The following is a 25,830-nucleotide window of genomic DNA, read 5'->3' as shown; positions in this document are numbered from 1 at the left end:
AGGATGTCACATCCAACGCATCTCTGCCCGGTTTCAACAGTGGCACTACCAGTGCCTCCCTCATTGACTCAGGCAAGCATCCCAACTGCTTTGCCTCCGAGTACACCACCAGTAGTTTGGGTGCTAGGATATCAACAAACTTAGCATAGAATTCTATCGGTAAGCCGTCCACCCCTGGGGTTTTATTTCGAGCCATCTGTTTAATAGTCACTCTAATCTCTGATAGTGTTATGGGACCCCCCAGTTCCTTAGCCTCCTCGCCATCCAGCACCGGCAGTGGGATCAAGTCCAAGTAGTCGCCTATCTCAGAGATCTCCGCCTCCAGTTGGCATTCATATAATCCCGTGTAATAGGACCGAAAGCGCGCCAGGACTGCTGATTGCGAGTAGACTACGTCCCCCTCCTCTGTTCTTATACTCATTACCGGACCCCCCCTGGGCTCCGGATCGGCAAGCTTGGCAAGGAGTGTACCCACTTTATCTCGCTCCTCATGCACCTTAATGGTGTACAACTTATAATCATAGCACCGCAGCCGTTCAGTCTCAGTCGCCACCACCTCCTTGGCCTCCATCAGTCGCTCCTGTAGATCCGGTCGCTCAGGCCTCAGCCGTTCCAGCCCCCTTAATACCTCTTCCGCTTTCGCCAGGTCATTCAAGACTGCCGTCCTCGCATTCGAGAATCTACCCATGCACACGCCTCTCAACACCACTTTCATCGCATCCCATTCCACTGATCTCGATGTGGCTGAGCCTTTGTTCTCCTCAAAGTAGCGGTCAATGCCCTGTTGAACCATGTCACTAAACACTAGATCTTCTAGCCTTTCCGGCCGCAGCCGCCATGATGGAACCACCGACCTCACCTGCTGCCACTGTACTGACACCAATAAGGGGTTATGATCCGAAATGGTCCTGGCCAGATATTCAGTATGAGTCACCACAGCCGCCAAGGGGCCACTGCACAGCACCGAGTCTAGTCTAACATGCAATTCGTGTATTGTGGAAAAGTAGGAGTAATCCCTAATCTCAGGATGCTGCTCCCTCCACACATCTACCAGTCCCCACCTCTCCTGCCAATCCTGTCTGTGAGCTGCTAGCCTGCGCACTGGGGAGTCGGCTAATGGCGGATGTGACCTATCCAGCACCACATCAGTGATCGAGTTAAAGTCGCCCCCCAATAAGACCGGGCCAGCCAGGAAATAGGCCAGCGAACTTGTTAAACCATCAAAAAAGCGGGCCTGATCGAAATTGGGGGCATATATACTACACAAAACCACCTCCCTACCGTAGAGTCGTCCCTCGACCGCCACATACCTACCCTCAGGATCAACCCGCTGGTTCGTGACCTGGAATGGTGTCCCCGCCCTTATCCATATTAGCACCCCTCTGGCAAATGCTGAGTACGTTGTGCCAAACACCTGACCCCGCCACCTCCTCTGTTGGGCACCGCATTCCTTCTTGGTCAAATGAGTTTCTTGAAGCATTGCTATCTGCACGCCCGGCCTCACCAAATAAGCATGCACCTTATGACGTCTCACCATCGTTCGAAGTCCACGGACATTCCATGTAATGCATTTTAAATTAGGTAACGTCCCCATAATATACGTTTCTGCACAGTATCACCAACAAACAGTTGTTCCCCGCATCGCAGCAGTTGTATCCCACCCTCAAAACACCCCACACAACTCCCCATACCCCTCTCCCCAGGACAGGACCTAATAACCCAGCTTCAGCCCCGTTCCAAACCATTAGCACCACACACATTACACTAAGCTGTGGTCGTCACCACAGAAGGCCTTAAGGGCCACAAGAGGGTGATAGAGCGCCGATCCAGGGTAGGCAGAGCTCCCACCCCGCGCCCGCAGTCGCATGCGGCCTTCACAGCCCCATACCTGATAGTCTACCAAAAAGTTGGAGAGTCTGTCCCAACAGGTACCTCAGAGTTGCTCAGTTCTCCGAAACGTCACTCGTTAAACAGTCCATCCGAAGTCTTCGGGGTGACCGCTGGTCCTTTTGCACTCCCTGTGTCCGATTCGTCTCCTCCAGATTTTTCACCCACCTCCTCCGAGTCCGACCCCCCCGATGTTCTCTCCTGCTGTGACCCCGTGATGAACGCCGTCGCAGCCAATGCTCCCTTCCTGTCAGCCGCCATCTGAGCTTCTCGCTCGGCCCTCTTGAGTTTGTTCCGTTTGCGAATGCGCTGCGATTTCCTAATCTGGACCGGCTTTTGCCTTTCCCTACCGCAGTTGTTCATGCGATCCGTTCCAGCACAGTATAGTTCAAGCCACGACCATGCCTCGTCCGGAGTCTGGAAGAAGTGGGTCTTGCCATCAAGGATCACCCTTAATTTGGCAGGGAAGAGCAAGGAGTATTGAATCCCCTCATCTCTCAGTTCCTTTTTCACAGACAAGAAGGACGCTCTGCTTTTCTGAACTTCCTGCGTGTAATCTGGAAAGACCGTAACTTTGTTATTGTCCACCTGGAAGGGGCCCTGAGACCGTGCCCTCTGTATCAGCAGATCGCGGTCTTTATAGTGCAGTAGTTTTACCACCATCGGCCGAGGTGGTCGGCCCCCCAGGGGCGGTCTAGCCGGGACCCTATGCGCTCTCTCCAGGGAGAAGAAGGGAGACAGACCCTCCGGTGCCACAACCGTTTTAAACCAGTTCTCCATATAGGACACAACGTCATCTCCTTCAATTTTTTCCGGAAGGCCCACCACCCTCACGTTATTCCTCCGGTTACGACTTTCAGCATCCTCCACCCGTCGTTCCAGAGTCGCCAAGCGGCCAAGAATATCCGTCAATTTGTGTTCCGCGGTCACCACAGCCGGTTTCAGCTCTCGAAGCAATTGTTCATTCTCTTTCACTCTGTCCGAGAGCTTGGCATGGTCTGCTCTCAGTAGGCCCAACCCCGTTGCGACCTGCGCTATGTCTTGGTGCAGCGATTCCTTCGTCTCGGTGATCGCCTCCAGGATGGTGTCGAGACGCAGGTTCAGCCTCTGCTCCGGCGTCGACGCCTCCAATGGGGCTTGGGCTCCGCCATCTTGGACCAAGGCGGTCGCGTCGTCTTGCCCTTGTGGTTTATTCAAAACCTCGCCAAGAGCGGCCATCTTGACCGCGTTAAGTGCTCCTCCCGGGCCACCGCCAAGGACCACGCCAATTCTCAGTGTTCCCAGCACAGGCACGCCGCCCACCGCCACCTGCCAGTTGGGACCAGTGTTTGTGAATGTAAGGGCTCCGCACTCCCAATCAGGGTCCATCCATGCCCCTTCCACTTGTCTTCCGCACCCCCAGAGCACACTTTTATCCACGGGCTACTACCGATGGTGTATGGCCGTGCGCTGTGTGGGTCCGCCAGAGCTCCAACAGACCCAGGGAGCGTCTCAAACCGGCTGCAGCGAGCCAGCAGCACACCCCCGAAAGAGCAGGCGGGTGCCTCCCAGAGCCGATCGCGCCGCCCGCCCAAAATAGTGCACTGTAGTAGGCTGAAGTTGCTGTCCCAGCCCTCGCTCCTCGTTCTTCCCACCACCACACTACGAGCTGGCCAGATGGGTGGCATTCGCCGCCGATAATGGCTCCCCGCAGTGCCCACTGGTGTGCAGGGCACGTCCCAACCTGGTCCTGGCCACTCACTGGATTCGCAGCGCCCCTCGGTATTCAGGGTCCTGAAATGTGCACGCTCTGGGCCCGCTCCCACTGCCGTGTCGGAGCCCGCTGCCCGCCTGCACTGTTCCTCCCGTAGGCGGGCGAGTCTGCCTTTCCTCGCGGCCCCCTCCAAAGGATCCCAGTCAGTGCCCCGGGCACGCGACTGCCGCTGGTTGCAGGCGTCGCCGTCCAGGAGCAGCCCACCGTCCACTGGTCACTATGTCGGGGAGCAGGGGGAGGAGGGGCGCCACACTCACCGAACCCTGGGGTTACGATGTCTTCTCCTCTCTGGCTCGGCGCCGAAGATACCTTCCGTCGAACCCCTGCTCCGCTTGCTCTGCTGGGCATCCGCCAGCACTCCGGCTCAGTTCGGGTGCGCTCCGTCTTTGGATCTTGCAGGTCTCTCATGCCGCCATTTTCCTTTGTTCTCGGCCCGGCTCCTCCGAGCTCCGGGACCAGATCTCCGCTCGGTTTCCGAGGTCCCGCTGGTGTCCAAACTCTCCCCTCCGCTCGAGCAACACCTCGTGTTTTAAATCCGCTCCTCCAGGGACATCGAAGGCAAGGATACCAGGATAACTGTCGGGACTCGGCGCGGAGTTGCACGCTCACACAGCCATCCCGGTCGGCGCTCAAACCACGTCCTTAAAATCAACTATCATCTATATTTCTTCAAAAAGAAAATTAAAAATAGGTTTCACTGAAACCAGCATTTACTTAAATAAGACAGACATTTCAACCACAATGAAAACAATAGCAAAGGTGCACCACCAGACAAAGAAGAAAAGCATGAACTTCTTCAGGGTATGAATGGTAGATATGCAATCAGAAAGAATAATCAGGCCCACAAGTAGTGCACACAGCAGGTATGGTCGAGTCCTTTTCAGATATTTATTAGATTAAAAGAGAGAAGACCAGCTGTCTATATTAGGACAAATACAAGGTTGTGGGTCAGTTACAACGCGACCATACCTGCTGTGTGCACTACTTGTGGACCTGATTATTCTTTCTGATTGCATATCTGCCATTCATGCCCTGAAGAAGTCCATGTTTATGGACGAAATGTGTCGGCTGTTCAAACTCATCAAGACCATTGTTTTAACCCTGTCTAAATAACAGAAGACATTTTGAAGAATATACTTTGGACAAGGATTGCATATTTTTCCTTGTCTGGTGGTGCACCTTTGCTCTTGTTTTAATTGTAATGTTCCTGCATTGGATTGCATTGTGGCAGTGGGTGTGTTGACAGTGTGCACACAGATCTCTGGGAATCCCCAATATACAGACATATTAAATAAGGGATAGTGGGTCAGGTGCTGTGTCCTACAGAGATCCGCTGCCTAAGATTTTTCGTTTGAAATTTCAACCGCAATGCTTTTATTCTTATTTTCAGCTATGCAATGTCATTCACAATCTAAGCATGTTTATTTGGCTTCAAAAAGAAACAAGCCCCTTTAAACATTTTAAGGTGGGATGGTTACATGAAACAGAGAAATAGATGCTCATTATGACCCCCAACTACTTTATGCAATTTTAATATAAAATATTTAATAAAATTGCAGCGGATTTTCAAATCATTCCACGTATTTAATAAGTATTTGGGCTCAGCTTAATTCAGTCATATCTATAAGTTACACTTTGTGATACCTGTGAATGAGACTGATTTAAAAATCTTAATCAGGTGAATGAGACTAATTTAAAAATCTTTTCCAGTTTCTGATATGAGAGCAGAATTCAGTGATGGGAGGAGTTAGGGTATAATGTTGTTAGTTTGGGGATTTGTGACTGGTTTACTATTCCATATCTCCGGAAGTATTGACATTACACACACCTAGTTCCATATTCTATGGCTTGTTAAACAAACATAAAATCTTTTGAGTGTAGTGAGTGTGGTTTTTTGACTCATGAAAATCTAAGCACAATTTCTCCAGAGTGTCATTTCTTACCATTGTACAGAGAAATGATTTAATTTATTTAGAAAATGCTGTTTTTCTATTTTACAACATGGTTTCCATTACTACCACCTGAGCTTCTTTTATGTCTTTTTAGAAAATGTATGATTTTACTTTTGAAACTAATTCCATTTCAGAAATTCTGAGTTCATTTGTATTTACTGTCAATTATATATTTAAGTGCCTTTCTTGAAATAGCAAGGCTATAATTGTTTAAAATATAGAATGTAAGCATCCATCAAAACATTAATTTTTATAACATTTTGGAACTCACCTTGTGAAATATGTGATTTTTGTTTTCAAGTTCCACCCAATCTGACTGTTCCTAAGGAGAAGTCCCCTTTGGTCACAAGAGAGGGAGACACCATTGAACTGCAGTGCCAGGTGTCGGGAAAACCAAAACCGATCATCTTGTGGTCCAGGGCTGATAAAGAGTTCCCAATGCCAGATGGATCAATGCAAATGGAGAGTTATGATGGGATTCTGAGGATTGTAAATGTTTCCAGGGAAATGACTGGATCCTACAAATGTCAGACTAGTCAATTCAATGGATTTAACGTGAAATCCAGAGAAGCCATGGTCCAACTGATTGTACAGTGTAAGTACACTCTATTTACTTGATGTTACACAATAGAATTTTCGGAAGAATATACATTTAAATGTACTAATTGTGTTGGTATCCTAGCTTACAGCTGCAGAAGCATCAGACTTTTCAGTTACCTGCATCAATCATGTTTTATATAAATATTCTGTGTTTCGGTGGAGTTATAAAAGTATTGATGCACAAACGAGTAGAATATATAACGTTGGTTTACAGTGCTCCTACTTGCATGAAGTTACCTTTTCATCCTGTGCAATAAAGCATTTTCATTATGGTTCAGTCCAAAAGGTCATTGTGGAGATTATTACTATGCATAGCAGAAGGAGAATTATCTTTCAAGTCATTTCTAGCTTCCACACTTGTATAGGGATCACCCTTGATATTCTGAGGAATTAATTAGTTTCTTTAGCAAAACATTTGAGCATGAAAAATAGGGCTACAAATGTAGTTCTAGTGTGCAACAGAAGTCTGTATGGAAGGGCAATAAGGGAGTCGGACTACCAATGGTCTTCAGGACGACTATCCACAATAAATATATACAAATATATTTTAAGGAGAGCCATCCAGGCTATGGTTTGTGAATGGGAGGTGATTTCGTTTGGTCTGGAGAGTTTGAAAAGGGTTTTTGTGGTGAAGTTAGTAACTCTATCCAAGGTTGTAAAACCAATCCTTAAAAATCCTACAGGCCGTTTACATGATAATCAATTATTCTCATTACTAAAGCATTCACTGGGTACTCTGGGCCTCATTTATGAGAAGTGACGCATCACAGCGTGAAAGCGGCGATGTGTCACTTCTCAGTGCGCCCTCCTTGTGACATGATTGATGCATCATATTTACAGTATGACGCATCATGTCGCAAGGAGTTACAGATACGTCAGTAGTTCTGACGTATCTATATGGTGCAATAGTGACGCATTGCTGGAGTGTGTCACAAAAGTGACGCAACTCCAGCAATGTGTCCTTTCCTTTGGGACAAGTCCCATGTGAAAGGGCTTGTGTCAGTCTTACACCTGCTGTGAGGCAGGCGTAAGATTTTGACGCATTTGAGTCCTAGAAGTGGCGCAGTGAAATCTGGTAGATTTCAATGCATCACTTCTACAACCCTTTCTTGCGTGGGAACACCCCACCGCATACATTATACCTGGCGCAGGTATAATGTAGCGCAGGGGTTTACAAAGTGACGCATCTACATAGATGCGTCACTTTGTAAATATGGAGCAACAAGGCGCATTTTTTAACACCGCTGGTGTGTCACAAAAAGTGACGCACCAGTGGTGCAAAAGTGATGTAAGGGCTCATAAATGAGCCCCTCTGTACTCAGCAATGTGTGGAAGAGTAGCAGAGCGTAGAATATCCAATACTCGGCATCACGTTCATTTGGTAGTTTTGGTTTCCAGTGTTATATTGGGGTTTCAGTAATACATGAAGGCTTTTTGTGGGTGGTGTGCATGTCATGAAAAAACTGTGAATTTGTGTAAAGTGATCCTTTCAAGGCTCTGTTATATAAAGAACTTCGATTTGTGGATCAGTTCTGCATAAGTAAGTTGAAATCCATGACTGTGATGTGTTTGTTTTGGAGTCTCAAATACAAGGCTGAAGGTGGATGGATTGAGGAAATGAGAAAGAAAAAATTATGTTCATTTCATTTGGCATGGTGTTGGTTCAATGGTCTAAATGAAGACATATCATCTAGAGTGCATTATATTGATAGAGAGAAGAAAATGGGTTCTATAAGTCAACCTACGATTTTAGCTGCTTGTATGTGGTGCACCATGAGAAAATTACTTTATTCATAAAAAGTTTTGATAAACTCATGAGCACAGCAATGTAATGAGTGATCTGGTCAAAGATTCCCCCCACCAAAGTTACATTGTACGGAGCCAGCAGATTGCTTTTTAGTGTTTTTTAAACTGATAATCTTAATCTGTAGCATACATTTCATAGAACTAGTTTTGCATGTTTTAACCCATTTAAGTTATGAGAATTGGGAAGCAATCCACAAAGAATTATGTGATGTGTTGAAAGAAGTGGTTGCAAATTACGCACAAGCATTTTGCCACCAATCTTAAAATTTTATGATAAGACCTATCAACTAATTGGTCACATCACAAAATGTTCAGTTGAATTGGGACACTAAATAATTTGACTGATAAATATTGACTTGGGAGGTCACTATTTGTTATCTCCTATGATGGGCTACAACACAGCAATGGTGGCCTGCAAGAATCTTCAGACTACCATCTCTATGTTTACAATCCCAAACGAGAAACATTTTTTCCTTAAAAAAACTGGTCTCTCATATGAAAATAATATATAGAGAGGAGCAGGCTGCCTGTTTAAATCTATATTGTCCATTAAGATAGGAAAACAGATAGGGTAGAATAGGTTAAAGTACACCAATGGAAAAAAGGGTTTTCTAAAAAAAATCGAATTCATAGGCAAAGATTTGTGGCACATTGGACAGAGGTTTCTTATTCTTCCTCCTCTCCCCTATTCTTCAACTGTTCTTGTCACCTTATTCAGACTCAGACTGAGATATACCGCCTTAGAAAAAAACCTAGTTGAAAAAATGTTTAACTTCTTAACTTGTTTTGAGTCCCTACTGTATGAATAATATATACATAAAACCACAGAGGGATAGACATATTTCATGCAAAAAAGAAAGTTAAATAGTTGCTTCCATATCTAAAAGTTTCCAGTAATAGTAAAGGAAGTATGAGCAGGTTTTATGTAGAATGCAGAATGAAGGAGGTCAATAGTTGACACAAATTGGATGGCAAAAGAGAGAATTGGTATAAAGATCAATTACGTGCAAACAGTTGGTACTTTTAAGGGTTCAAGTTCCAGTCAACAACCAAAGTGCACACAGGACTAATTCCTTTTAAGTGGGAGAAATATTCCTGGAAGCCCACCATTGTCTTTCCTTAACATAGGACAATCTATGTTGGAAGAGAAATGTTGATAAAGCAGCATGTAACAGTTGCACTCAAAGGACATCTCGTAGCCTCTTAGGAGGAGTATTAATCCTGTTGTTTAGACATTTATTCCATAGCTAATCTCATAATGCAGACTCTTAAAATGCGAAGAGAATAGACTCTTACACTATATTCTCCATGTTTTACAAAGATACTTCACTACAGGTGGCTTCAAAAATCATCCTTAGTATCATGAATGATACAATTGAAACTGCTTTTATAATGATTGCAATTGGATATTCTTCAGGTCAAAATAATTTGTAGATCTATTGTAATACTTTCAAACCGTATGCCCTTAGAAATAAAGTAATTTGTGTCTACCCCCTCTTTTGTTTCCTTTTAAGTTGCATTTCGCAATAGGTCTTCACCTCTGAATAGAACAATGAAAATGTATGAACATGCTTTTTATGAGAACATTTCTACCTGTGTATTGAATATGAAGGATCTGGCTGAACAAATGTTCTTCTTCTCTGCTGCTCTAATGTGTCCTGTGATATGTATTCGATCAGTCTTCTCGTGCTGCCACTGTAAACTTTATTGCAGCAAAGTGTAAGGACACACATTAGACAATTACAACACTTTTCTAGTGGCAATTTGGCTACAATTTTCTCCCATTGCTAAATTCTGAAAAGTGGCCTCATGCAGATTTGCTTTTTACGCAACAATTGCAGATGGAAAGCCTTCCGGCATTGGTGAAATTCAGGCTGCTAAGTGATTCTTTGTAATTTTAAAAGATTTATGGTTGGATTGCTGACAAGACTGGGGTTATACTGTAAATTAGATGAGTTGTCTGTACCAAGGTAACTTCTTTACCTGCAAAAACTCAAAGGCCAATACTGATAGATTGTTTGTTGTTGATATTTTTATGTGGAATGCAATACTTTGTAATCATCCCTGAGCGTTATTATTCTTAGTTTGCTTCATATTCTCTAAAACAAGGATTTCTCTTTTCAGAGGTTGACCTTTAGCCAATGCTACTTGTTTTATCCCATTTTCAATATTTTCTATTTTAGTATGTTTGATAGGAAGTTCTGGTTTAATTGTCAGGACACTCAAAAACTGCTAAAGAAGAAACACAGCTGTTCAAAACATAGGGCGTATTTAGAACTTAGTAGGAGGGATGCTACTTCAAAGAATTATAGATATGTGTGTTGTATTACAAGTGCCTTAGGCTACAAAGCACTTTCATACAGACGGGACATCTATCACATTTCTGATGGAGTGTCCCGTCCACCAAACTCTAAATAAGGTCCATAGGGTGTTAGTCCCAGTACTGTATCAATTGTATTTGGATTTTTCAATTATTTGCTGTGGAGAATTCACGAACATCTCCTGTTGTGATGCAGTGCATTGTGCTTAAATTATGGACTGAAATCAAGTGCAAATTTGAAGCTGTGAGACTACTTGGAAAATTGGATAGCAATTTTGTCTTGCAAGTCTTTCATAGGGCTTTCAAACGCATCTAGTAGCCGCCAGCACTGGGACTAATATAGCTTATATTATAAAAAGACAAGTAAACTGTTGAACACTACAATTGCTTTTGTTCTTATTGTGTAAAAACAAAAATACATTCATTAATTTTTCTACATTTTCTGCCTCTCGTCCATATTTCAAGCATTCGGTAGTGGAGTAAACAATGTTTGCTTAAATAATTATTCTAGCAGAAGTCAAGGGGTGTGGGGGGCATTTGCCCCTTCTTTTACATCCAAGGTGAAATGTGAAAAAGCGGCTTGGCATTCAAAGCGTTTTAAATTCGAAACTATTACAGACATGACAGTGAAAGGCAATAGGATCACGGTGATGCAACAACGGAGATTCCCAACGTTGTCTTTGTGGGACAGAAACATCAACGCCCCTCGAGATAATCTGTTATGTTTGTGGCCCGCTTTGCAAACAATGCCTTTTGTGGTCGTGCGTGAGCTCCTCTGTGTGAGTGGTTTGCACCCGAAAGCCCCTGCCAATCCCAAACGTCCAATAAAAGAATGTGAATTCGGTGTGAACAATAGGGTCTGTGCGGGTGTTGGGGGCCGGAGTGAGGGGTGCAACCCAGAAGCTGCTCCGTTCACAGCGAAAACACCAATATTTTGCACGACCATGTTTGCGTTCTTCAATTTGTCTGCACCCGGCTTGAATAGTGAAAATGCAAATCGGTTGATGAGTGACAATTACCACTTGCATCTTCGCTTCAAAGCATCATGGCCTCCCTGTAATCAATGTTGGTTTTTAAATGTCTACTTTCTTTTGCTTTGGCAAGGAACATGTTAACCCCGTTCTGATAACATGCTGCTGTTTGAAAACCCGCCGTGAAAATGCAATTACCAGGTTTTTTCTGCAAGCGTGTCTTCACATGCTGGTAAATATAAAATGCCATGCTTTCTGTAAATTGAACGCGCGCCGCCCCTAAGGAGGTCTCCCCCAGGACGGCGGCGTGACCTGGTCTTTCTAATACCAACCTGAAACGTCATGGCGATTAGCTATCGATTCGCGCAACAGCGAGACTCTTCGGGGCTCCCACGGGGCGGGTTCACGTCCACCCTTAACATTGCCATTAATTACTGTGACACTGGGATAACACTCGAATCCAGAAAGATCGTTACGGCAAATCGCAGTGGCCTCACTCTAGCATTAGGAATGCGAGCACTGACAAAGCCAATAGTTTTTACTTTCATGTTCCTGTGTTGTGAGGGGCTAGGATGCCGCCATTTTAGAGAGGAAGCTGCTGCTTTCTAGGTAACTCATAGGCTACTACTGCAGGAAAATGACGACACCTACAGGTGCTTGCTACTGAGAGGGGAAGAAGCTTGGCATTGTGATAAATGCATTCCTGTTTTTTTTTTGTAGATTTATTAGTGCAAACTCAACCTCGAGGGCTTTAAAGCGCTTCATATTGACTCCAGATTCATTTTTTAAGGCATGGGGAGATTAAGCGATTTGCCTGAGTCATTGTTTGCTGAGATGTTGGTACCCAGACCTGATTTTCAAGTTCCATAGCCGCAGCTCTGACCATTAGGCTACATCTCCTCCTCGAATGTTTGCTTGATACACACATTGCAGAAACCTTTCTACAATACAGCAGTGTACAATATAGGGATTCTTCAGTGGAGGGTGTAGAGTGGAAGATAGTGCGTAATTGAGGAGGAAATTCTGCAAAGTTCCAGGACGGGAAATGCAGAGCTACGGAGCAGGGAGTGATGGGCAAGAGAAGGATGAGTGGGAACTCCTCGAAGATAGCCCAGGGTGGGGCGGTCTAGTGTATAAGGCAATCAGGCAGTGCCCGATGGGCTGGTCTTACAGGTCAGTGTGTGAGCCATTTTTATGGTGTTTGTGGGCCTGTTTTATGGAATACTGGGCCAGTTTTACTGTTGATTTTCTTGATATTAAAACAAACATTGCCTTCAGCTATCTCAAATACATGCAGTCTGTCGCACCTTACAAAACAAATGTGGCTGCCCGAGGCCACCCGGTGGCCACTCAGGAGGGCGGCCCCCTAGTCACAGAGGGCTTCTCCCCCGCCCCCCTCTGGCTCCCACTCCTCCCCCGGGCAGGAGGAGTCCCGAAGGGAGCGTGGGAGGAGGCTGTGTGGTCACGTCCGGTGCGACAGGCAGGGCGAGGGGTACTTAAGTCCCCCTCGCCATCTTCTCTGCCTCTTTGCCGCACTGGACGCGTCGTGGTGAACTCGCCAGAGGGGACACACATTTTGTCGGTGAGTTAGGCCAATCAGGCCTTTCCGTCCCCACCCCCTCTGCCTACTCCCTCCACTCGGGAGTGAGCAGGGCGGGCGGCCTGCTTAGTTACGGGCCGCTGGGGGGGGCAGGGGTCCGACGATGCCTGCGGCAAGAGCTTCGGCGAGTGAGGTGTTTGCTGGCCTTTTCCCACCAACCCCCTCTGCCTACTCCCTCCACTCTGGAGGTCGAGCAGGGCGGGCAGCCTGCTTAGTTGCGGGCCGCTGGGGGGGCAGGCATCCGGCGATGCAAGCGGGGATACCTCCTGTGAGGTAGGCCGGGCAGCTTGGCGCCGTAGCCCTGTGCGGTGAGTCCAGGGACCCTCCCCCCCCGCCCCCGCCGCCGGTTTTTACCCAGGCTGTGCTGGGGTCATGGCAGAACTGCCATGGGAAGGGGCCGAGCGCTTTAACGCGTGGCGGGCCTGATGCGGTCGCGTCGAGAAGGGGGGGGCGAGGCCTTGGGGTCACTGGGACCCGCTGGTTATTCCTGCACCTTCCTCCGCCGGGGATGCCCCAGGGCGTCGCGTGTCCGGTGGGTTGGCAAGCGCGATAGGGAGGGCTCAGCGGCTATCGGGATAGCACTATGGAGACTGTACGGCCCATCAGAGCTCCGAACTAATAGTTAGTGGATACAGGCACCCGATGTAGTGGGTGGATCTGGTCGTGCAGGACGCACAAGAGCTCATCACCATATCCCCCGTCGCTCACTGCCCGTCTCAGTGTTGAGACTGCCACCGCCCGAGGATAGATGTTTGCGCGGTGAGCTGCCCGCTCCCCCTTTCCCCATTACTGGGTCTGTTCCCCAGGCTGAGGGCTTTTCTCGACCAGCGCCGAGGTCTGGTCCGCCCAGGGCTAGAGGGGGTAGGGGCGCTACAGGGTCGCGTAGGCTAGGGGGTTGGGCCGGGCCCACTGGGGCATGTGGGTGGACCAGGGCATGTCGCGGTCTCGTGCAGGTCCGACCTACATTGAGGTGAAGAAGGCCGGCCACCTGGTTTCAGGTGGCTAGGGCGCAACAAGTGACCCCCCACCCTACTTTTAGCCTGCCCTCACGGGGCCGATAGCACGGTGAAATGTCATAAGGGAGGAAAATAAACGTAGACTGGAATAAACCGGTGGGCGGGGAACCGAACTTGGCTCTGAGCCTTCTTGCGTGGACGCAGGAGGTGAATTGGCAGGGGAATGTTGGTTGCAAAGCAGGTGGTCCCGCACCCTTGTAAAACAAGCCTTGCAGGCTGTCTGAAATCTATGCCAGAAACTGTATGACTTTAAATAAGAGGCCCCACGCAATTTTCACGAAATAAGACGCCCTTTGGTTTTAAATGACCGGCCGCATGCACCCCCATCAAAGTTAGGGTGGTTCAGGGCAAGCGCCGCATCCGCTGTGGGGACCTGCACTGCCTGGTTACAATGGGGCCAGCGCTACCTACAGCCAGCCCGCTGGCGCATCCCATGGGTGCCCGCACAGCCGCAGGTAGGGGTTGAGTTTGCATATGCATGCAGCGCTTCTCACTCCCAGGTGGACAGGATGGCTGCGTTTAAAGTACATGGGACCTTGTTAGTACCCCCTGAGCACATAGTTTCAGTTGCTCTTACGTTATAACCTGGCAGAAGCTCCGAGCATCGAAAGATTGGTTATCGTGGCGGCAGAGGGACAGGGCCCAGGAGCATTGCGAATAAGTTAGGTTTTAGAAAAACAATAAATAAGGCAAGCCTGGCAACACCAAAGGCTGACAGCTAATGCCAGACCTTGAGCTTTAAGAAGCTTCAACAAGCGATTTTAGTTTATATTTACCCACAGTGCACGCTCACAGAATACCTAGTGGGATTGCATAGTATGTGACTATTCTCCGGAGAGTTAATACGTGTTCACGGGTTTTGGTGGGAAGTGCTTACAGCACTGAACGATTCTCCTCAAAATCGGAGGTCTTGCGGAGCCTCGCTTGAGGACACACTAGCTGCTGCCTTCCAGATGATGTGCAACTAATAGTATATGAGGTGAAGTCATACATTGCCAGGCTTGGCACACGCCACCTACAATTGACGGAGGGAGTCAGTAGGCGGGGTGCCGCTGAAGGTCACATGGTGTTTTAGGGTTTTCGCCTGCGTTAGCTTCTCCGTGCGCTTACCGCAAAGGAAGTGTTACCTAAAGCACTCTGGGATCTCCGGGGAGTTGCGCTATTGCAAATAGGAAAGAATTACGTTTCATCATGTCATCCTAAGCCGGCAAGATCGGCACCCATGTATCCTTGACGTCGTTTGGGGGACTAGGCCCCTTAATTAGCGCTCTGATGCAATGGGGAGTAGCGCTTTTAGGATCGTCATTACCTTTGCAGCATTCCATGGTTCCTCGAAAAGGTACTTTCAGGTGGCATGGCCTTACACTGTGCCACTAGTTTGGTAGGTTAGGCACTATCAAGGGAGGTAGCTCAGTGGAGAGCGGGTGCTCCACTGGTAGGAGGCCCCAGGCTCGAACCCCCGGCCTCTACAGTTATACCGAGGCATGTCTTGCCCCATCCCGTGGCTCTGTTAGGGGATTATGCCGCTTCCCTCTCGCCCCCACACAGCGAGGTAATATCGGCGCACAGCAGGCTCCTGACTTCCAAGGGGGTGTGGCGCCAGTGTAGGGCAACTGTAGGGGGTTTTTGACCGGCGACCAGGCCTCAACTACAGCCCGGGAGTCGGGGAGGGGTACAGGCAGCGTCACCGGCACAAGCAGTGTTCAGGACAGATCGGTGCCTATGAGTCCGAGCCCATGCTTTCACATGTTCTCTTGTACGGACCTGCTGGTTGCGTGCCCCCCCTCCTCCACGGTAGGGGGGGTGGATGCCGCGCAATGGAGCACGTCACCCCCAACCCCGCAATTTTAGTATGTTGTGGTTAATGATTAACAAAGCGGTGAGGGTGGGCACATGCATACTCAGAAGCAAGGCCATGCTTGTGCTAGGGGCGTTGTCTTGCCACTTTTATTTAAAGTTTTACATTTATTTAAAGTTATTTAGCGCTAGCTTGACCCGAGGTGGTAATCTGGGGCCATGAGGATCGGTATCCACAGTTACCCGAGACCCATCGTTTTGCCGTACCAGCCCAGTCCAAGGTTTAGAAACAAGTATATGGGGACTCAATGTGACCATTACTATACCCAGACCTGGCCTATCCCGGTTGGGAACGTTAGGAGTGGCCTAAGAGGATTCGGATACCTAGACAGGGTTTATAGGCAATTGCTGACTGGGAACTCCTCCGCCCAGGTTCAGTATCATTCTACTGCCTCTGGTGGTTTCCAGGTACCACTTGCCAACAACAATGGTCCGCCCACATACCCAGCACGGACCTTTACCCGGTATAATCGTCGCAGTTCAGGGTGAGGTAGCACGAGGTCCGGTCATCGAAAGTACGCCTCCCTCATCACATCCAACACGTACTACAGCGGTTGGCTATGGGTCCGGGGTAGTAGGGCCTTGGCTGAATGAGTTGATGCTGAATCCGTTATGTTAAGGATAGCCCTACCAGTCCCCACTGGGTGGCTAACTTATAGGTAGGAAGGTGGCCCGATGGACCAGCAACTTACGATCACCCTGTAGACATGACGAGGTCTGTTATCACAGGGCATGATGAACAGTGGAGCCAAGTTAGCTTGTATGGAGAAGGCGAATGAGAAGTTAAATGACCCAGGGAGTCTATACAGTGGTGGGCATTGCTGGCCAACACAGGGGGCGGTGGTACTTTAAGCTGACTCTGCTCCGTAGACAAGCTCAAAGGCTATGCCAGCTCCGCAGGGAGTGAGCAAGCAGTAGGTTAGTGTGTGCGCCCTTCACCTAACATGAATGGTGAGACCGGACAGGCACAGGTGCACATCGCGGCCCAAACCGATCGCCACTATAATACGGGTGGGAATGCCCTGGAGCGGTTTGCAGCCCTGGTGCAACCACTCCACTGGGCGAAGGTTTTAGGCCGCTTGGTTAGCAGCGGGGCCCTTGTGGGTGTGCCTTGTAAAGGAGCTAACGTCAGCCAAGGATGTCTTGCGCTCCCGGTGCACGGGGAGGTCTCGGGCACGAGCGAATATGTATTCAGGGGGTAGAGTGCACCTATGCACCAGAAGCAACCAGCAGCCCGCAGCCAGGTTGGCATGATCGACATCCGATTAAAGGGACATCAGTTAGAGTAGAGCCATGCTCAGAGTTACCACCGGCGGTAATTGGAGCCTACTGGCATCGCCTTTCCAAGGAAAGCCAGCACCTACTAGGCGATCACTAGATCCAGCACGGGCCCCTGTAGTAAGTGGGTGAAAGTTTGAGGTTACCTGGCAAGGGAATTGTGCCATATGCGGTAGGCATTAGGGTCGCTCGCTTTGGGCATGAGCATGTCCGGTCAGTGTAGTGGGTGGCCTGGCTCCCAGCAGCCACGGTTGGTGCGCTCAGGTTAGGTCTCCAGGGTTGGTGATCATACTACCCGCTTTTACAGTCAAGGTAGCAGATCCTGGTGGAGGCAGCAGTGCAGGGCCTGGGACACTCCACCAGTAAGCAGGCACTACATGCAACACACACAGCCTCAACCGGGCCAGGCAGCACCGCCCCCCGGGAGCAAAGGGAAGTAAAACAATATAGGGGTCATCTTGCTCTTGCCTACGGTGGTTAGCTCGCACACACGGGTGTCCTGTGAAGCCCAGGGGTTGGGTGCATGCTTCAGCTTGCCACGACCCGGTCAAAGCCAGCTCACCCCTAGGGTGACAGCGGATCGAAATATAGGTCAAGTTAAGGCCGGTCCAGGTAAGGTTGGCTGTGTGCGGCTCACATCCAAAACGGTGGCGGTTTTCTCCCAAGGGCCACACCCGGTGGGACAGGACGGGATTTCAAGGGTGCCCCTTCTTCCCTCCAAATGACCTCTCCCTGGGGGCTTAGCTAACAATCAACACAGGCTGTATTTCCCCATCCCTCCTGGCCATTGCATTCCGGGAGTTGGTTAGCAAGGGCCTTTAGTAATAGTTTTGTGATGGCCCTTAATGCAAGGTACTGCTGCTACTTCCCGGTACCATTTATATCAGCATCAGCACCAGCGGCGGGGCATGGGCGGCAGCACGCTTCCCGTGCATTTCGCATCTGTTGGTGGCTGGCAAGGTAATACCACCTCGCAGCCAGTAACTGATGAGGCAATACGTACATGTGATGGCGCAGTGGGTACCCGGCGGTAGCGCCAGCCATATCTCTCCAGCATCGCAGTATACCGTCATTGATAACTGTAAGGTCGGGGGCCATACACGAATAGGCACTCCAGGCAGTTGGGGCGCGAGGGTGCCACTCACAGGTGAGTGTGGGTTGCCTGGCTGGCAGTGATAGGGAAGGGCTGGAGCGCTTACAGGGAGACCTACCTGAGCACAACTTGCAGCCCTAGTTAAGATTACACTGATCATATTGCTGGCAGGTTACCTGCGCTTCAGTTAAGAAACTTAACATGGGAGCCTCAGCGAACATCTGGTCTGGAAGTTGGCAGTTTTGCTGGCTGGCAGGCTCCCGGAGTGGGTCGCTAGCACTAGCAGGTCAAAAAAGGGGTTTAGTGCCTGAAGCTACCCTAGGATACAGTCCACGGGCTGGTGGTGCGGGAAACCGATAAGGGGTTGGGTTTGAGTGCTAGTCACAGGCAGGGCCTTGCGGGTCCACTGGGCAGCGCGCCCCTTGAGGGCGATGTGCTAGCACCACAGAGCTGATTATTATTAAATCAGGCACTTCCTCACGCCCTCTGCCTTGGCTGGGAGCCATTCAGGTTGGGGAGGTTATCAGCCAGAGAGTGTGCAATGGTCCACCAGATTGGGGAAAGCCTTGGGTTAACCTCTCTGGCCTCATAATATTATAAGTGCAGGTAGTTACACTCCTCTGGGTCCTGATTACTCCCGGCAGAACAGCAGAACATTAGGAGGGCATGGCGTCGCCTAGGGTGGTGACTGTCTATAGGTGAGGGCATACCCCAGCTAGTGCTATATACAGATTACGGGGTAAAGTAGGAAGTAGGGGGGCTCCTCCAGTTGCAGACCCAGCAGGACTCTGTCAGGTGGGGCACAGGCAATCCCACTCAGGTATGGGGACAGCCGACCTTAAGCCAACCTATGCCCAGCCTGGGACTTTCCGAGCACCTTGTCAGCAAGTATTAGGATTGTGTGAGGTTAGTTTAAATAGTCCTTGCCGCTTAGCCTTAGTAGGCTGCCTCTGTAGCCTGGTAAGTGCCCCTCCCCCACCATCTGGTCTTCCACCTGGTGGGCAACGACCTCTCGAGTCCAGGGAGGACTGTGTTACTACACAAGATGAAAGACGATCTGGGCGAGGTCTGTAAACGCATGGGCATTGTGATGTATGGTGGTCGGAGGCTGTGCCACGCAGGGTGTAGCAGGGTGCTAGATCCTGGGAAGCGGTGTTGAGGTTTAGGAGGAGAGTCCACAGCACCATGCGCAAATTCACAGAGCAGAGGGATTTGCCCGGTTTGAAATGTGCAGGGATTAAAGGCTTCCATGAGGTGGACGGCGTTCACCTCTCACCCGTGGGAATGGACCTTTTCTCCTAGACCTGCAGGGAGCACTCCAGTTAGAAGGTTGCAGGTAGAAAGGAAGCTAGGTAGTGGGGGGCCCGGACGGCGACGGTTGCCGCCGGCCGGGCTGTGGCGGAGTTACAGGGCGATCTGGAAGCAGAGAGGTGCAGCACTATACCTCAGCGGGCACATAGGGGTGCCAGAACCTAAGACCTGGGGCCTCAGGGGAGGTTCCGGGAACCCGTGTCGGTGCCCCAGTAGTCCTTCGGGCGGTTGTGGGCCTGTGCAACCGGGGGCTTGCCTAGCTACGCTCCGCCCCGCAAGGGGCGAGAGTATAATCATTACCATAAGGGGCAGCACATAGGTGGTTCGCCACGGTGATGCCTGGCTCATCAGGCGGGCAGGTGGCGAGAATGCGGCCTGCCCTTGGATCGCCCGTAAGATAACCCACTATGATTACATAACGTTGTATGTAATAAACCTGCAGCAGCTTTTCCCAAACTAACAATGGTGTCTAGTGTGTTATTTGCGGGATGCATGCTTATGTTGTGGGGTGGGGGGTCCTGTTGGCATGATGTGACTATGTGGCTGCCCGAGGCCACCCGTTGGCCACTCAGGAGGGTGGCCCCCTAGTCACAGAGGGCTTCCCCCCGCCCCCCTCTGGCTCCCACTCCTCCCCCGGGCAGGAGGAGTCCCAAAGGGAGCGTGGGAGGAAGCTGTGTGGTCACGTCCGGTGCGGCAGGCAGGGCGAGGAGTACTTAAGTCCACCTCGCCATCTTCTCTGCCTCTTTGCCGCACCGGACGCGTTGTGGTGAACTCGCCAGCGGGGACGCACATTTTCCCTCACGACCTCTCACCCTGTGTGTCAGCTTGGGGGGGACAGTTTGAACTTTTTAATGTTTTAATTTTCGTTGCAGGCGGAGTTACAGGGCGATCCGGAAGCAGAGAGGTGCATCACTATACCTCAGCGGGCACATAGGGGTGCCAGAGCCTAAGACCTGGGGCCTTAGGGGAGGTTCCGGGAAACCAGTAGTCCTTCGGGCGGTTGTGGGCCTGTGCAACCGGGGGCTGGCCTAGCTACGCTCCGCAAGGGGCGAGAGTATAATCATTACCATAAGGGACAGCACATAGGTGGTTCGCCACAGTGCTGCCTGGCTCATCAGGCGGGCAGGTGGCGAGAATGCGGCCTACCCTTGGATCGCTCGTAAGATAACCCACTATGATTACATAATGTTGTATGTAATAAACCTGCAGCAGCTTTTCCCAAACTAACACTGGTGTCTAGTGTGTTATTTGTGGGATGCATGCTTATGTTGTGGGGTGGGGGGATCCTGTTGCCATGATGTGACAATAAACAGTGTCTTTATAAGTTCAAAACTACCCTCAATTTCCAAACATGGTCCGGGTTTTAGATATCTGGCTCACTAATAGGGCACACTTTAACTCTGGTGCCTCAGCTTATATTCAGTCCCAGTCGGCTCTGGGCCCAGCAACTGTAAAGATGCCCCATGAAGAGAAGTGGCTTAAAGAGATGGATTATTGCCAGAGGCGACCTTTACCAGGATAGCGCCCTGAGTGGGAAGACATTTGGCCCCCTCACTGCTTGTGAATAAAACAACCCCCATTTTAGTTCAGAGGTGAGTCCCTGGTTGTCTACATTAGAATTGTGACTGGTCTCTGAACGCAAACATCTCAGTACCTCCCCCACCTCACCTGAGTGGCTCACAAATTAGTTCCTCAAGCTAGTGCCAAGTTGTTTGTTGGTAGGGATAGGGTTAATAGGGTGTGGCAGCAAAGGGGTATGAGGGAGATGAGACTGCAATAAAGGAGGTGTGTGTATTTCAAACCGCACTTGAATCCCTGTGGAAGGGACGCTCCTGTCTGCATGACCTTAATACAGTTTCTCACACCACCTATGTAGATTTGGCGTGCTGGCGCCGGGCCCAGCTCACCCATTCCAAAAAACAGCCTTGATTATGGCTTTCTCCCCAACTATTCATTTCAGGTGTTTGTTATATTCTTTAGAATGGGAACAAATCTCCAATGCACGTGTGTGCACATCCTTTTACTGCATTGCAGTCTTACAGCTTAGATGAAAGAAAATGGCTGGAGCTAAATTGCAATTTGCAAGATACAGTGGGAGCATATTTTGTAGATCTGGCAACATGCCCTGGTCTGTGCTAAGCACTACCGTCGAAGCACTGGAGACGCAGATAACTGTAACCCAAATTCCATTGATCACATTTGCATCGTTTAAAGTAATACTCGTTTTCAACATACAATAGTAAACATTAAAACTGTATTGTGGAGCTTTTAAAAATGTAATTCATTTGTCTAAGTTGGAATACAGTGTTTGCACTGCCTCTCTGTGCTCTACGTGACAGGTCATAAAGCACATAAGACCCCACATCTTGCCTCCAGAAACAGGTGTATGATTTGATTATGCATACTGCACCTCTTTCCTTCACACCTGAAGATTCAACATGTGTGCTCCCCACCAGGGCTGAACTCCCAAACAAATGTGGTTGGACTACATAGTGCAGGCAATGCCCAGTGGCATTACAGGAAGTGATGTCACAAGATGTGGGGCAGCGAACCTCTCATTCTCCTTGCTATAATGTGAATGGCAATATTTTACATTTAAAGTTGAAATACATTTCTTTCTTTATTATGCGGCCTATGCACAAAATTACAACATACAAATATGGGTGGATATTTATATCTGCGCATGAATGTTGAGTTTCTTTGCTGTTCACAAAGATGGTGCTTTTCAGGTGACTTCTGGTAGTGGTGTCAAATCTCCCTAATGCTCCTATTGCGCATATGCACTTCTTCTTAGTTATGAACTCAACACAGCAGAAATTAAGCCATCTGTGCAAATACACTTTTGTTTTTCCCCATGAAGAATGATCATCCCCTACACCCGGAGCAAACCTGGGAGGGATTTGATCCCCTCTTCACCATGATAGTGAAGTAAATCGCCAACCATTTCCAGGATGGCTAATATGACTGTGCGTGTTTTGAGACTGTCTTTAATATATTTGTTTATGGCCCTCTCAAACTTCCAAGGCGAACTGTATATTGAAATGCCCGCTTCTTACACTTTCAGTTGGAGTTACTACTTGAGATTTCTTTGCATTCGTGGTGGAGAAATCCACACTAGTCAATGCATTTACCTCTGCCACATCTCTCTTTGTGAATTTCTAGCTGGCGTAAAAGGGTAGATTCGGCTGTAAACTTACGTTTACACCTCTTTGAATAGGCCACAATATGTAGAATTAAAATATTAAGATCCAGTTCCTCCTTCTGGGGAAAAATTCCAGAAATTATTTTCAGAAATACAGTAAATAAGACGTGTGATAAGTGCCAAGGTTAGGAAAAGCACACTATTCATCACAATGTATTTGCAGTATAAAAAGGAATTTGCTCCTTCCACAGCTACAAATGGGTTAGATTGAGATTTTTTGACAGGAAAAAATGCAGGAAATATTTTGCTAACTAATGAATGAATTTCGGTTCACAGCATTTTAGTTTACTAAATCGATAATCACTAGAAGACCCTAAAGTAATGTTAAATTAAAATATGTTTTTGCTCTGTTGGGTGAATGCAAAGCTGACTGTAAATCAAACATGCAGGCTAATCAGTGTTGAAACTCGAATTATTTTTTTTATACATGTCCACTCCACATTAATGCAGCAAAAATAACATATTTAAAAGGTCGCCCCTAAAAAGTGAGATGCCCTAAAGACACACATTTGTCAAGCGTGGGATAAGCGTATTTGATCTCTGTCAGCTTCTGTAATGGATTGGCCATTGGGAAGAGCAAACACTTCAGTCAATCACATCAATCAATATATTATGGGAGAAGGCAATCAAGCAAACTAGGTCGTTATTCAATACATGACACACACAAAATATCCATTTAACAATTCAACAGTGACAACATCCAGCCCTTCCTGGTGGCTTTGGCTTCCACTGTTGATAGTTCATTGATTGCATAATAATAATAATAGTCAAACTAGACCATAAACAATCTGATATTCGGTGGTCTGGTCTAGTCATTTCTCGAATGTTCTGTTTCTGTAAACATTTACAGTACATTGAACCGTCCTGAGCCCTTTAGTGACAGTGAAAGGTACAAATACATTTTTCAAAGATCTTCTTTAGACAAGAGTATGTGTACTGTTTCAGCTGGCACATCCTGAGAACAGCAGTGCATTTTTCCTCCTTCTTCCATCAGGAAGATGACCACAACTGACACCTCTTCCCAGGCACACCACTTGGCCTCTCTTTTTCTGGTAAAGATATTTCAATCTATCAACTCATTGGACTGCTTGGTGAAAACGGCAGGATTGTTCGAAAAATAGTCTGACCAGCCATTTTTCAACCACACTCACTATATTTGGAGACAGTTTTATAAATATACTGGTTGCAAAAAATGCTCCCAATTTATCATCAGCATTTTTGCAAGAAGTATTGAATTTACTAATAGGCCAGTTCGCAAAATCCAAAATCAGTGAGTTGCAATATGGCCTACCTAAATAACATTTAATAGGTAGGACGCAAATTGTGACTACGTCCAATTAAATACTATCAGAGGGATGGTTGTTTGCAAGGGCAGCAGACCACGATGTCTATGATTGCATTTAAATGAAGAAACTTTTTTATGCAGTCCAATTTACTTTAAGGAAACGTGGTTGCTTTAAAGAAAAAAGTTTTTTTTTTTTAAACTTTAACTAAGAGTTTGAAGGGCCTATTGACCACTGACTACTCCCCCAAAAACCCTATGTACAATTGACAATGGAGAATGATGAGCGCAAAGAAGACCTTCTCCTTTTTTGCTAATTAGTTACCACCCTAGCATGGTGGGTTAGTAACTTTTCAATAGCGTGTGACCAGCATTATGGTTGCAAAAGATTGACACCTATGTACAGAATCAGTATTTGGAATGGGTACCCAGAACACTCCCTTTTCAAATACCAAATCAGTATCCAGTCACAATCCCATTCTTGCAGTCTATAAACTTTACTGTCTGCTGAAACAGGGTTGGTACATAGGAAACTCTTTTTATTATATTCACAAACTATGATTCCGAATGTTTGCAATTATAAAAAAGTTTAGTACATAAACAGAAGGCAGCAGCTTTATCTAAATTCAAAGAGATTTGAAGACGTGATTCAGATGCTAATAAAAGGGGGGCTGGGGGCGTGGTATGTGACTCAGCAGATGACGTGTCAACACATTAGGGTAAAAATATTGCAATAAGGACAATTTGTATTTCAATATTCAGATATGTGGATATGATTAGGAACAACCCCATCACCTTCCTCAATTTACACTCTTACTAATGGTGCTGCCCACAAATAAATCCATACCAGCACAATGAACGATCCAAAATGACCTCAAATAAAACATCTGTGCATTCTTTCATTACTCATCAATTGGATAGGAGTTTTAGTGAAGAATGAGTGTGCAGTGGCGGCTTGGACTGTCCTAATGACACCTTCAGGTTTATACTGATGGAATTGTATGCATGTCCAGTCAAATGCCTTCGAAGAACAGGCTGCAGACCATAAAGAGGATTCAGGCCAGATTGCGGAATAATTGCACAGTGATTACAGTCATGTTTCTATCAGGAGACTGTCACATGTGGAGATGCATAAAAAGAACCTAAGATAATTTGACAGGTACAGAGCAAACAGCTGCGGCGAATTCGGAAGTGGTAATCACCCTTCTCTTAAATCTGTCAGTGTTAGTATGTTAAAGTCTGAAGGTACACATCTCTGACAGAGACCAAAAAGGCTAAAACATGTAGGAGGTAGTTCAAAGTCAAAGTAAAAAATTTTTTTATTGATTTGGTACTCAACTGAGGACCACAATTATATAACGACAATTTTCTGTCAATATAGTGACAAAAAGGGTTTTAAAAATTTATAAAAGTTGTAACAAACAAATTCATTGGGAGGGTGTTTACATGCAAGTACCAGTTCTTTTGCAGTAACTATTTTACAATTGCGACATATAGGGTCTAAATATCTTGACCGTGCTGTTACTACATTTGCAAATGGGCATATGAATAAAAGGTGCTCTATGGTCTGGGTTCCCCCATGACAGAGGGAACATAACGGGGATCTGCCTGGGGACCACCTAGAGGTGAAAGTTGACACTGGCAAAATACCCAAACGCAACATTACGATTGCTCTCCTAGCACCATGAGTAAGGGAATACCCTAAGTATGGCTGTTCTTGCTTGTATTCCAATGATTCGGTGTAAGGTTTGTACAATGATAATTTACTACAATGAGAAAAATCGAGATCGAAACTCAGTTTGGGGGTAAAACATTTTAGAAAAAGTTTGAGTTGTTGCTGTTGAGACTTTCAAGATTTTCTTTAATATTTTTCCTTCTTTTTGATCCATGTAGGACCACTGT

The 25,830-nt window shown here is 47.6% G+C and overlaps 1 protein-coding gene across 6 annotated transcripts in view; it reads left to right on the top strand.

The window, feature by feature from the left end:
• MDGA2 (MAM domain containing glycosylphosphatidylinositol anchor 2) overlaps positions 1-25,830 on the top strand; it is a 1,540,171-nt gene that overhangs the window by 1,023,732 nt on the left and 490,609 nt on the right. For all 6 annotated transcript variants that reach the window (XM_078659694.1, XM_078659693.1, XM_078659692.1 and 3 more), the window contains one exon: positions 5,894-6,187. In XM_078659694.1, the coding sequence (XP_078515820.1) occupies positions 5,894-6,187 (294 nt within the window). The remainder of the gene's footprint in view (positions 1-5,893; positions 6,188-25,830) is intronic.

This window comes from Lissotriton helveticus, chromosome 9 (assembly GCF_964261635.1).
Source record: "Lissotriton helveticus chromosome 9, aLisHel1.1, whole genome shotgun sequence".
In the NCBI taxonomy this organism is placed as follows: domain Eukaryota; kingdom Metazoa; phylum Chordata; class Amphibia; order Caudata; family Salamandridae; genus Lissotriton; species Lissotriton helveticus.
The sequence above is the reverse complement of the archived record's forward strand: the minus strand, read 5'-3'. Positions and strand labels throughout refer to the sequence as shown.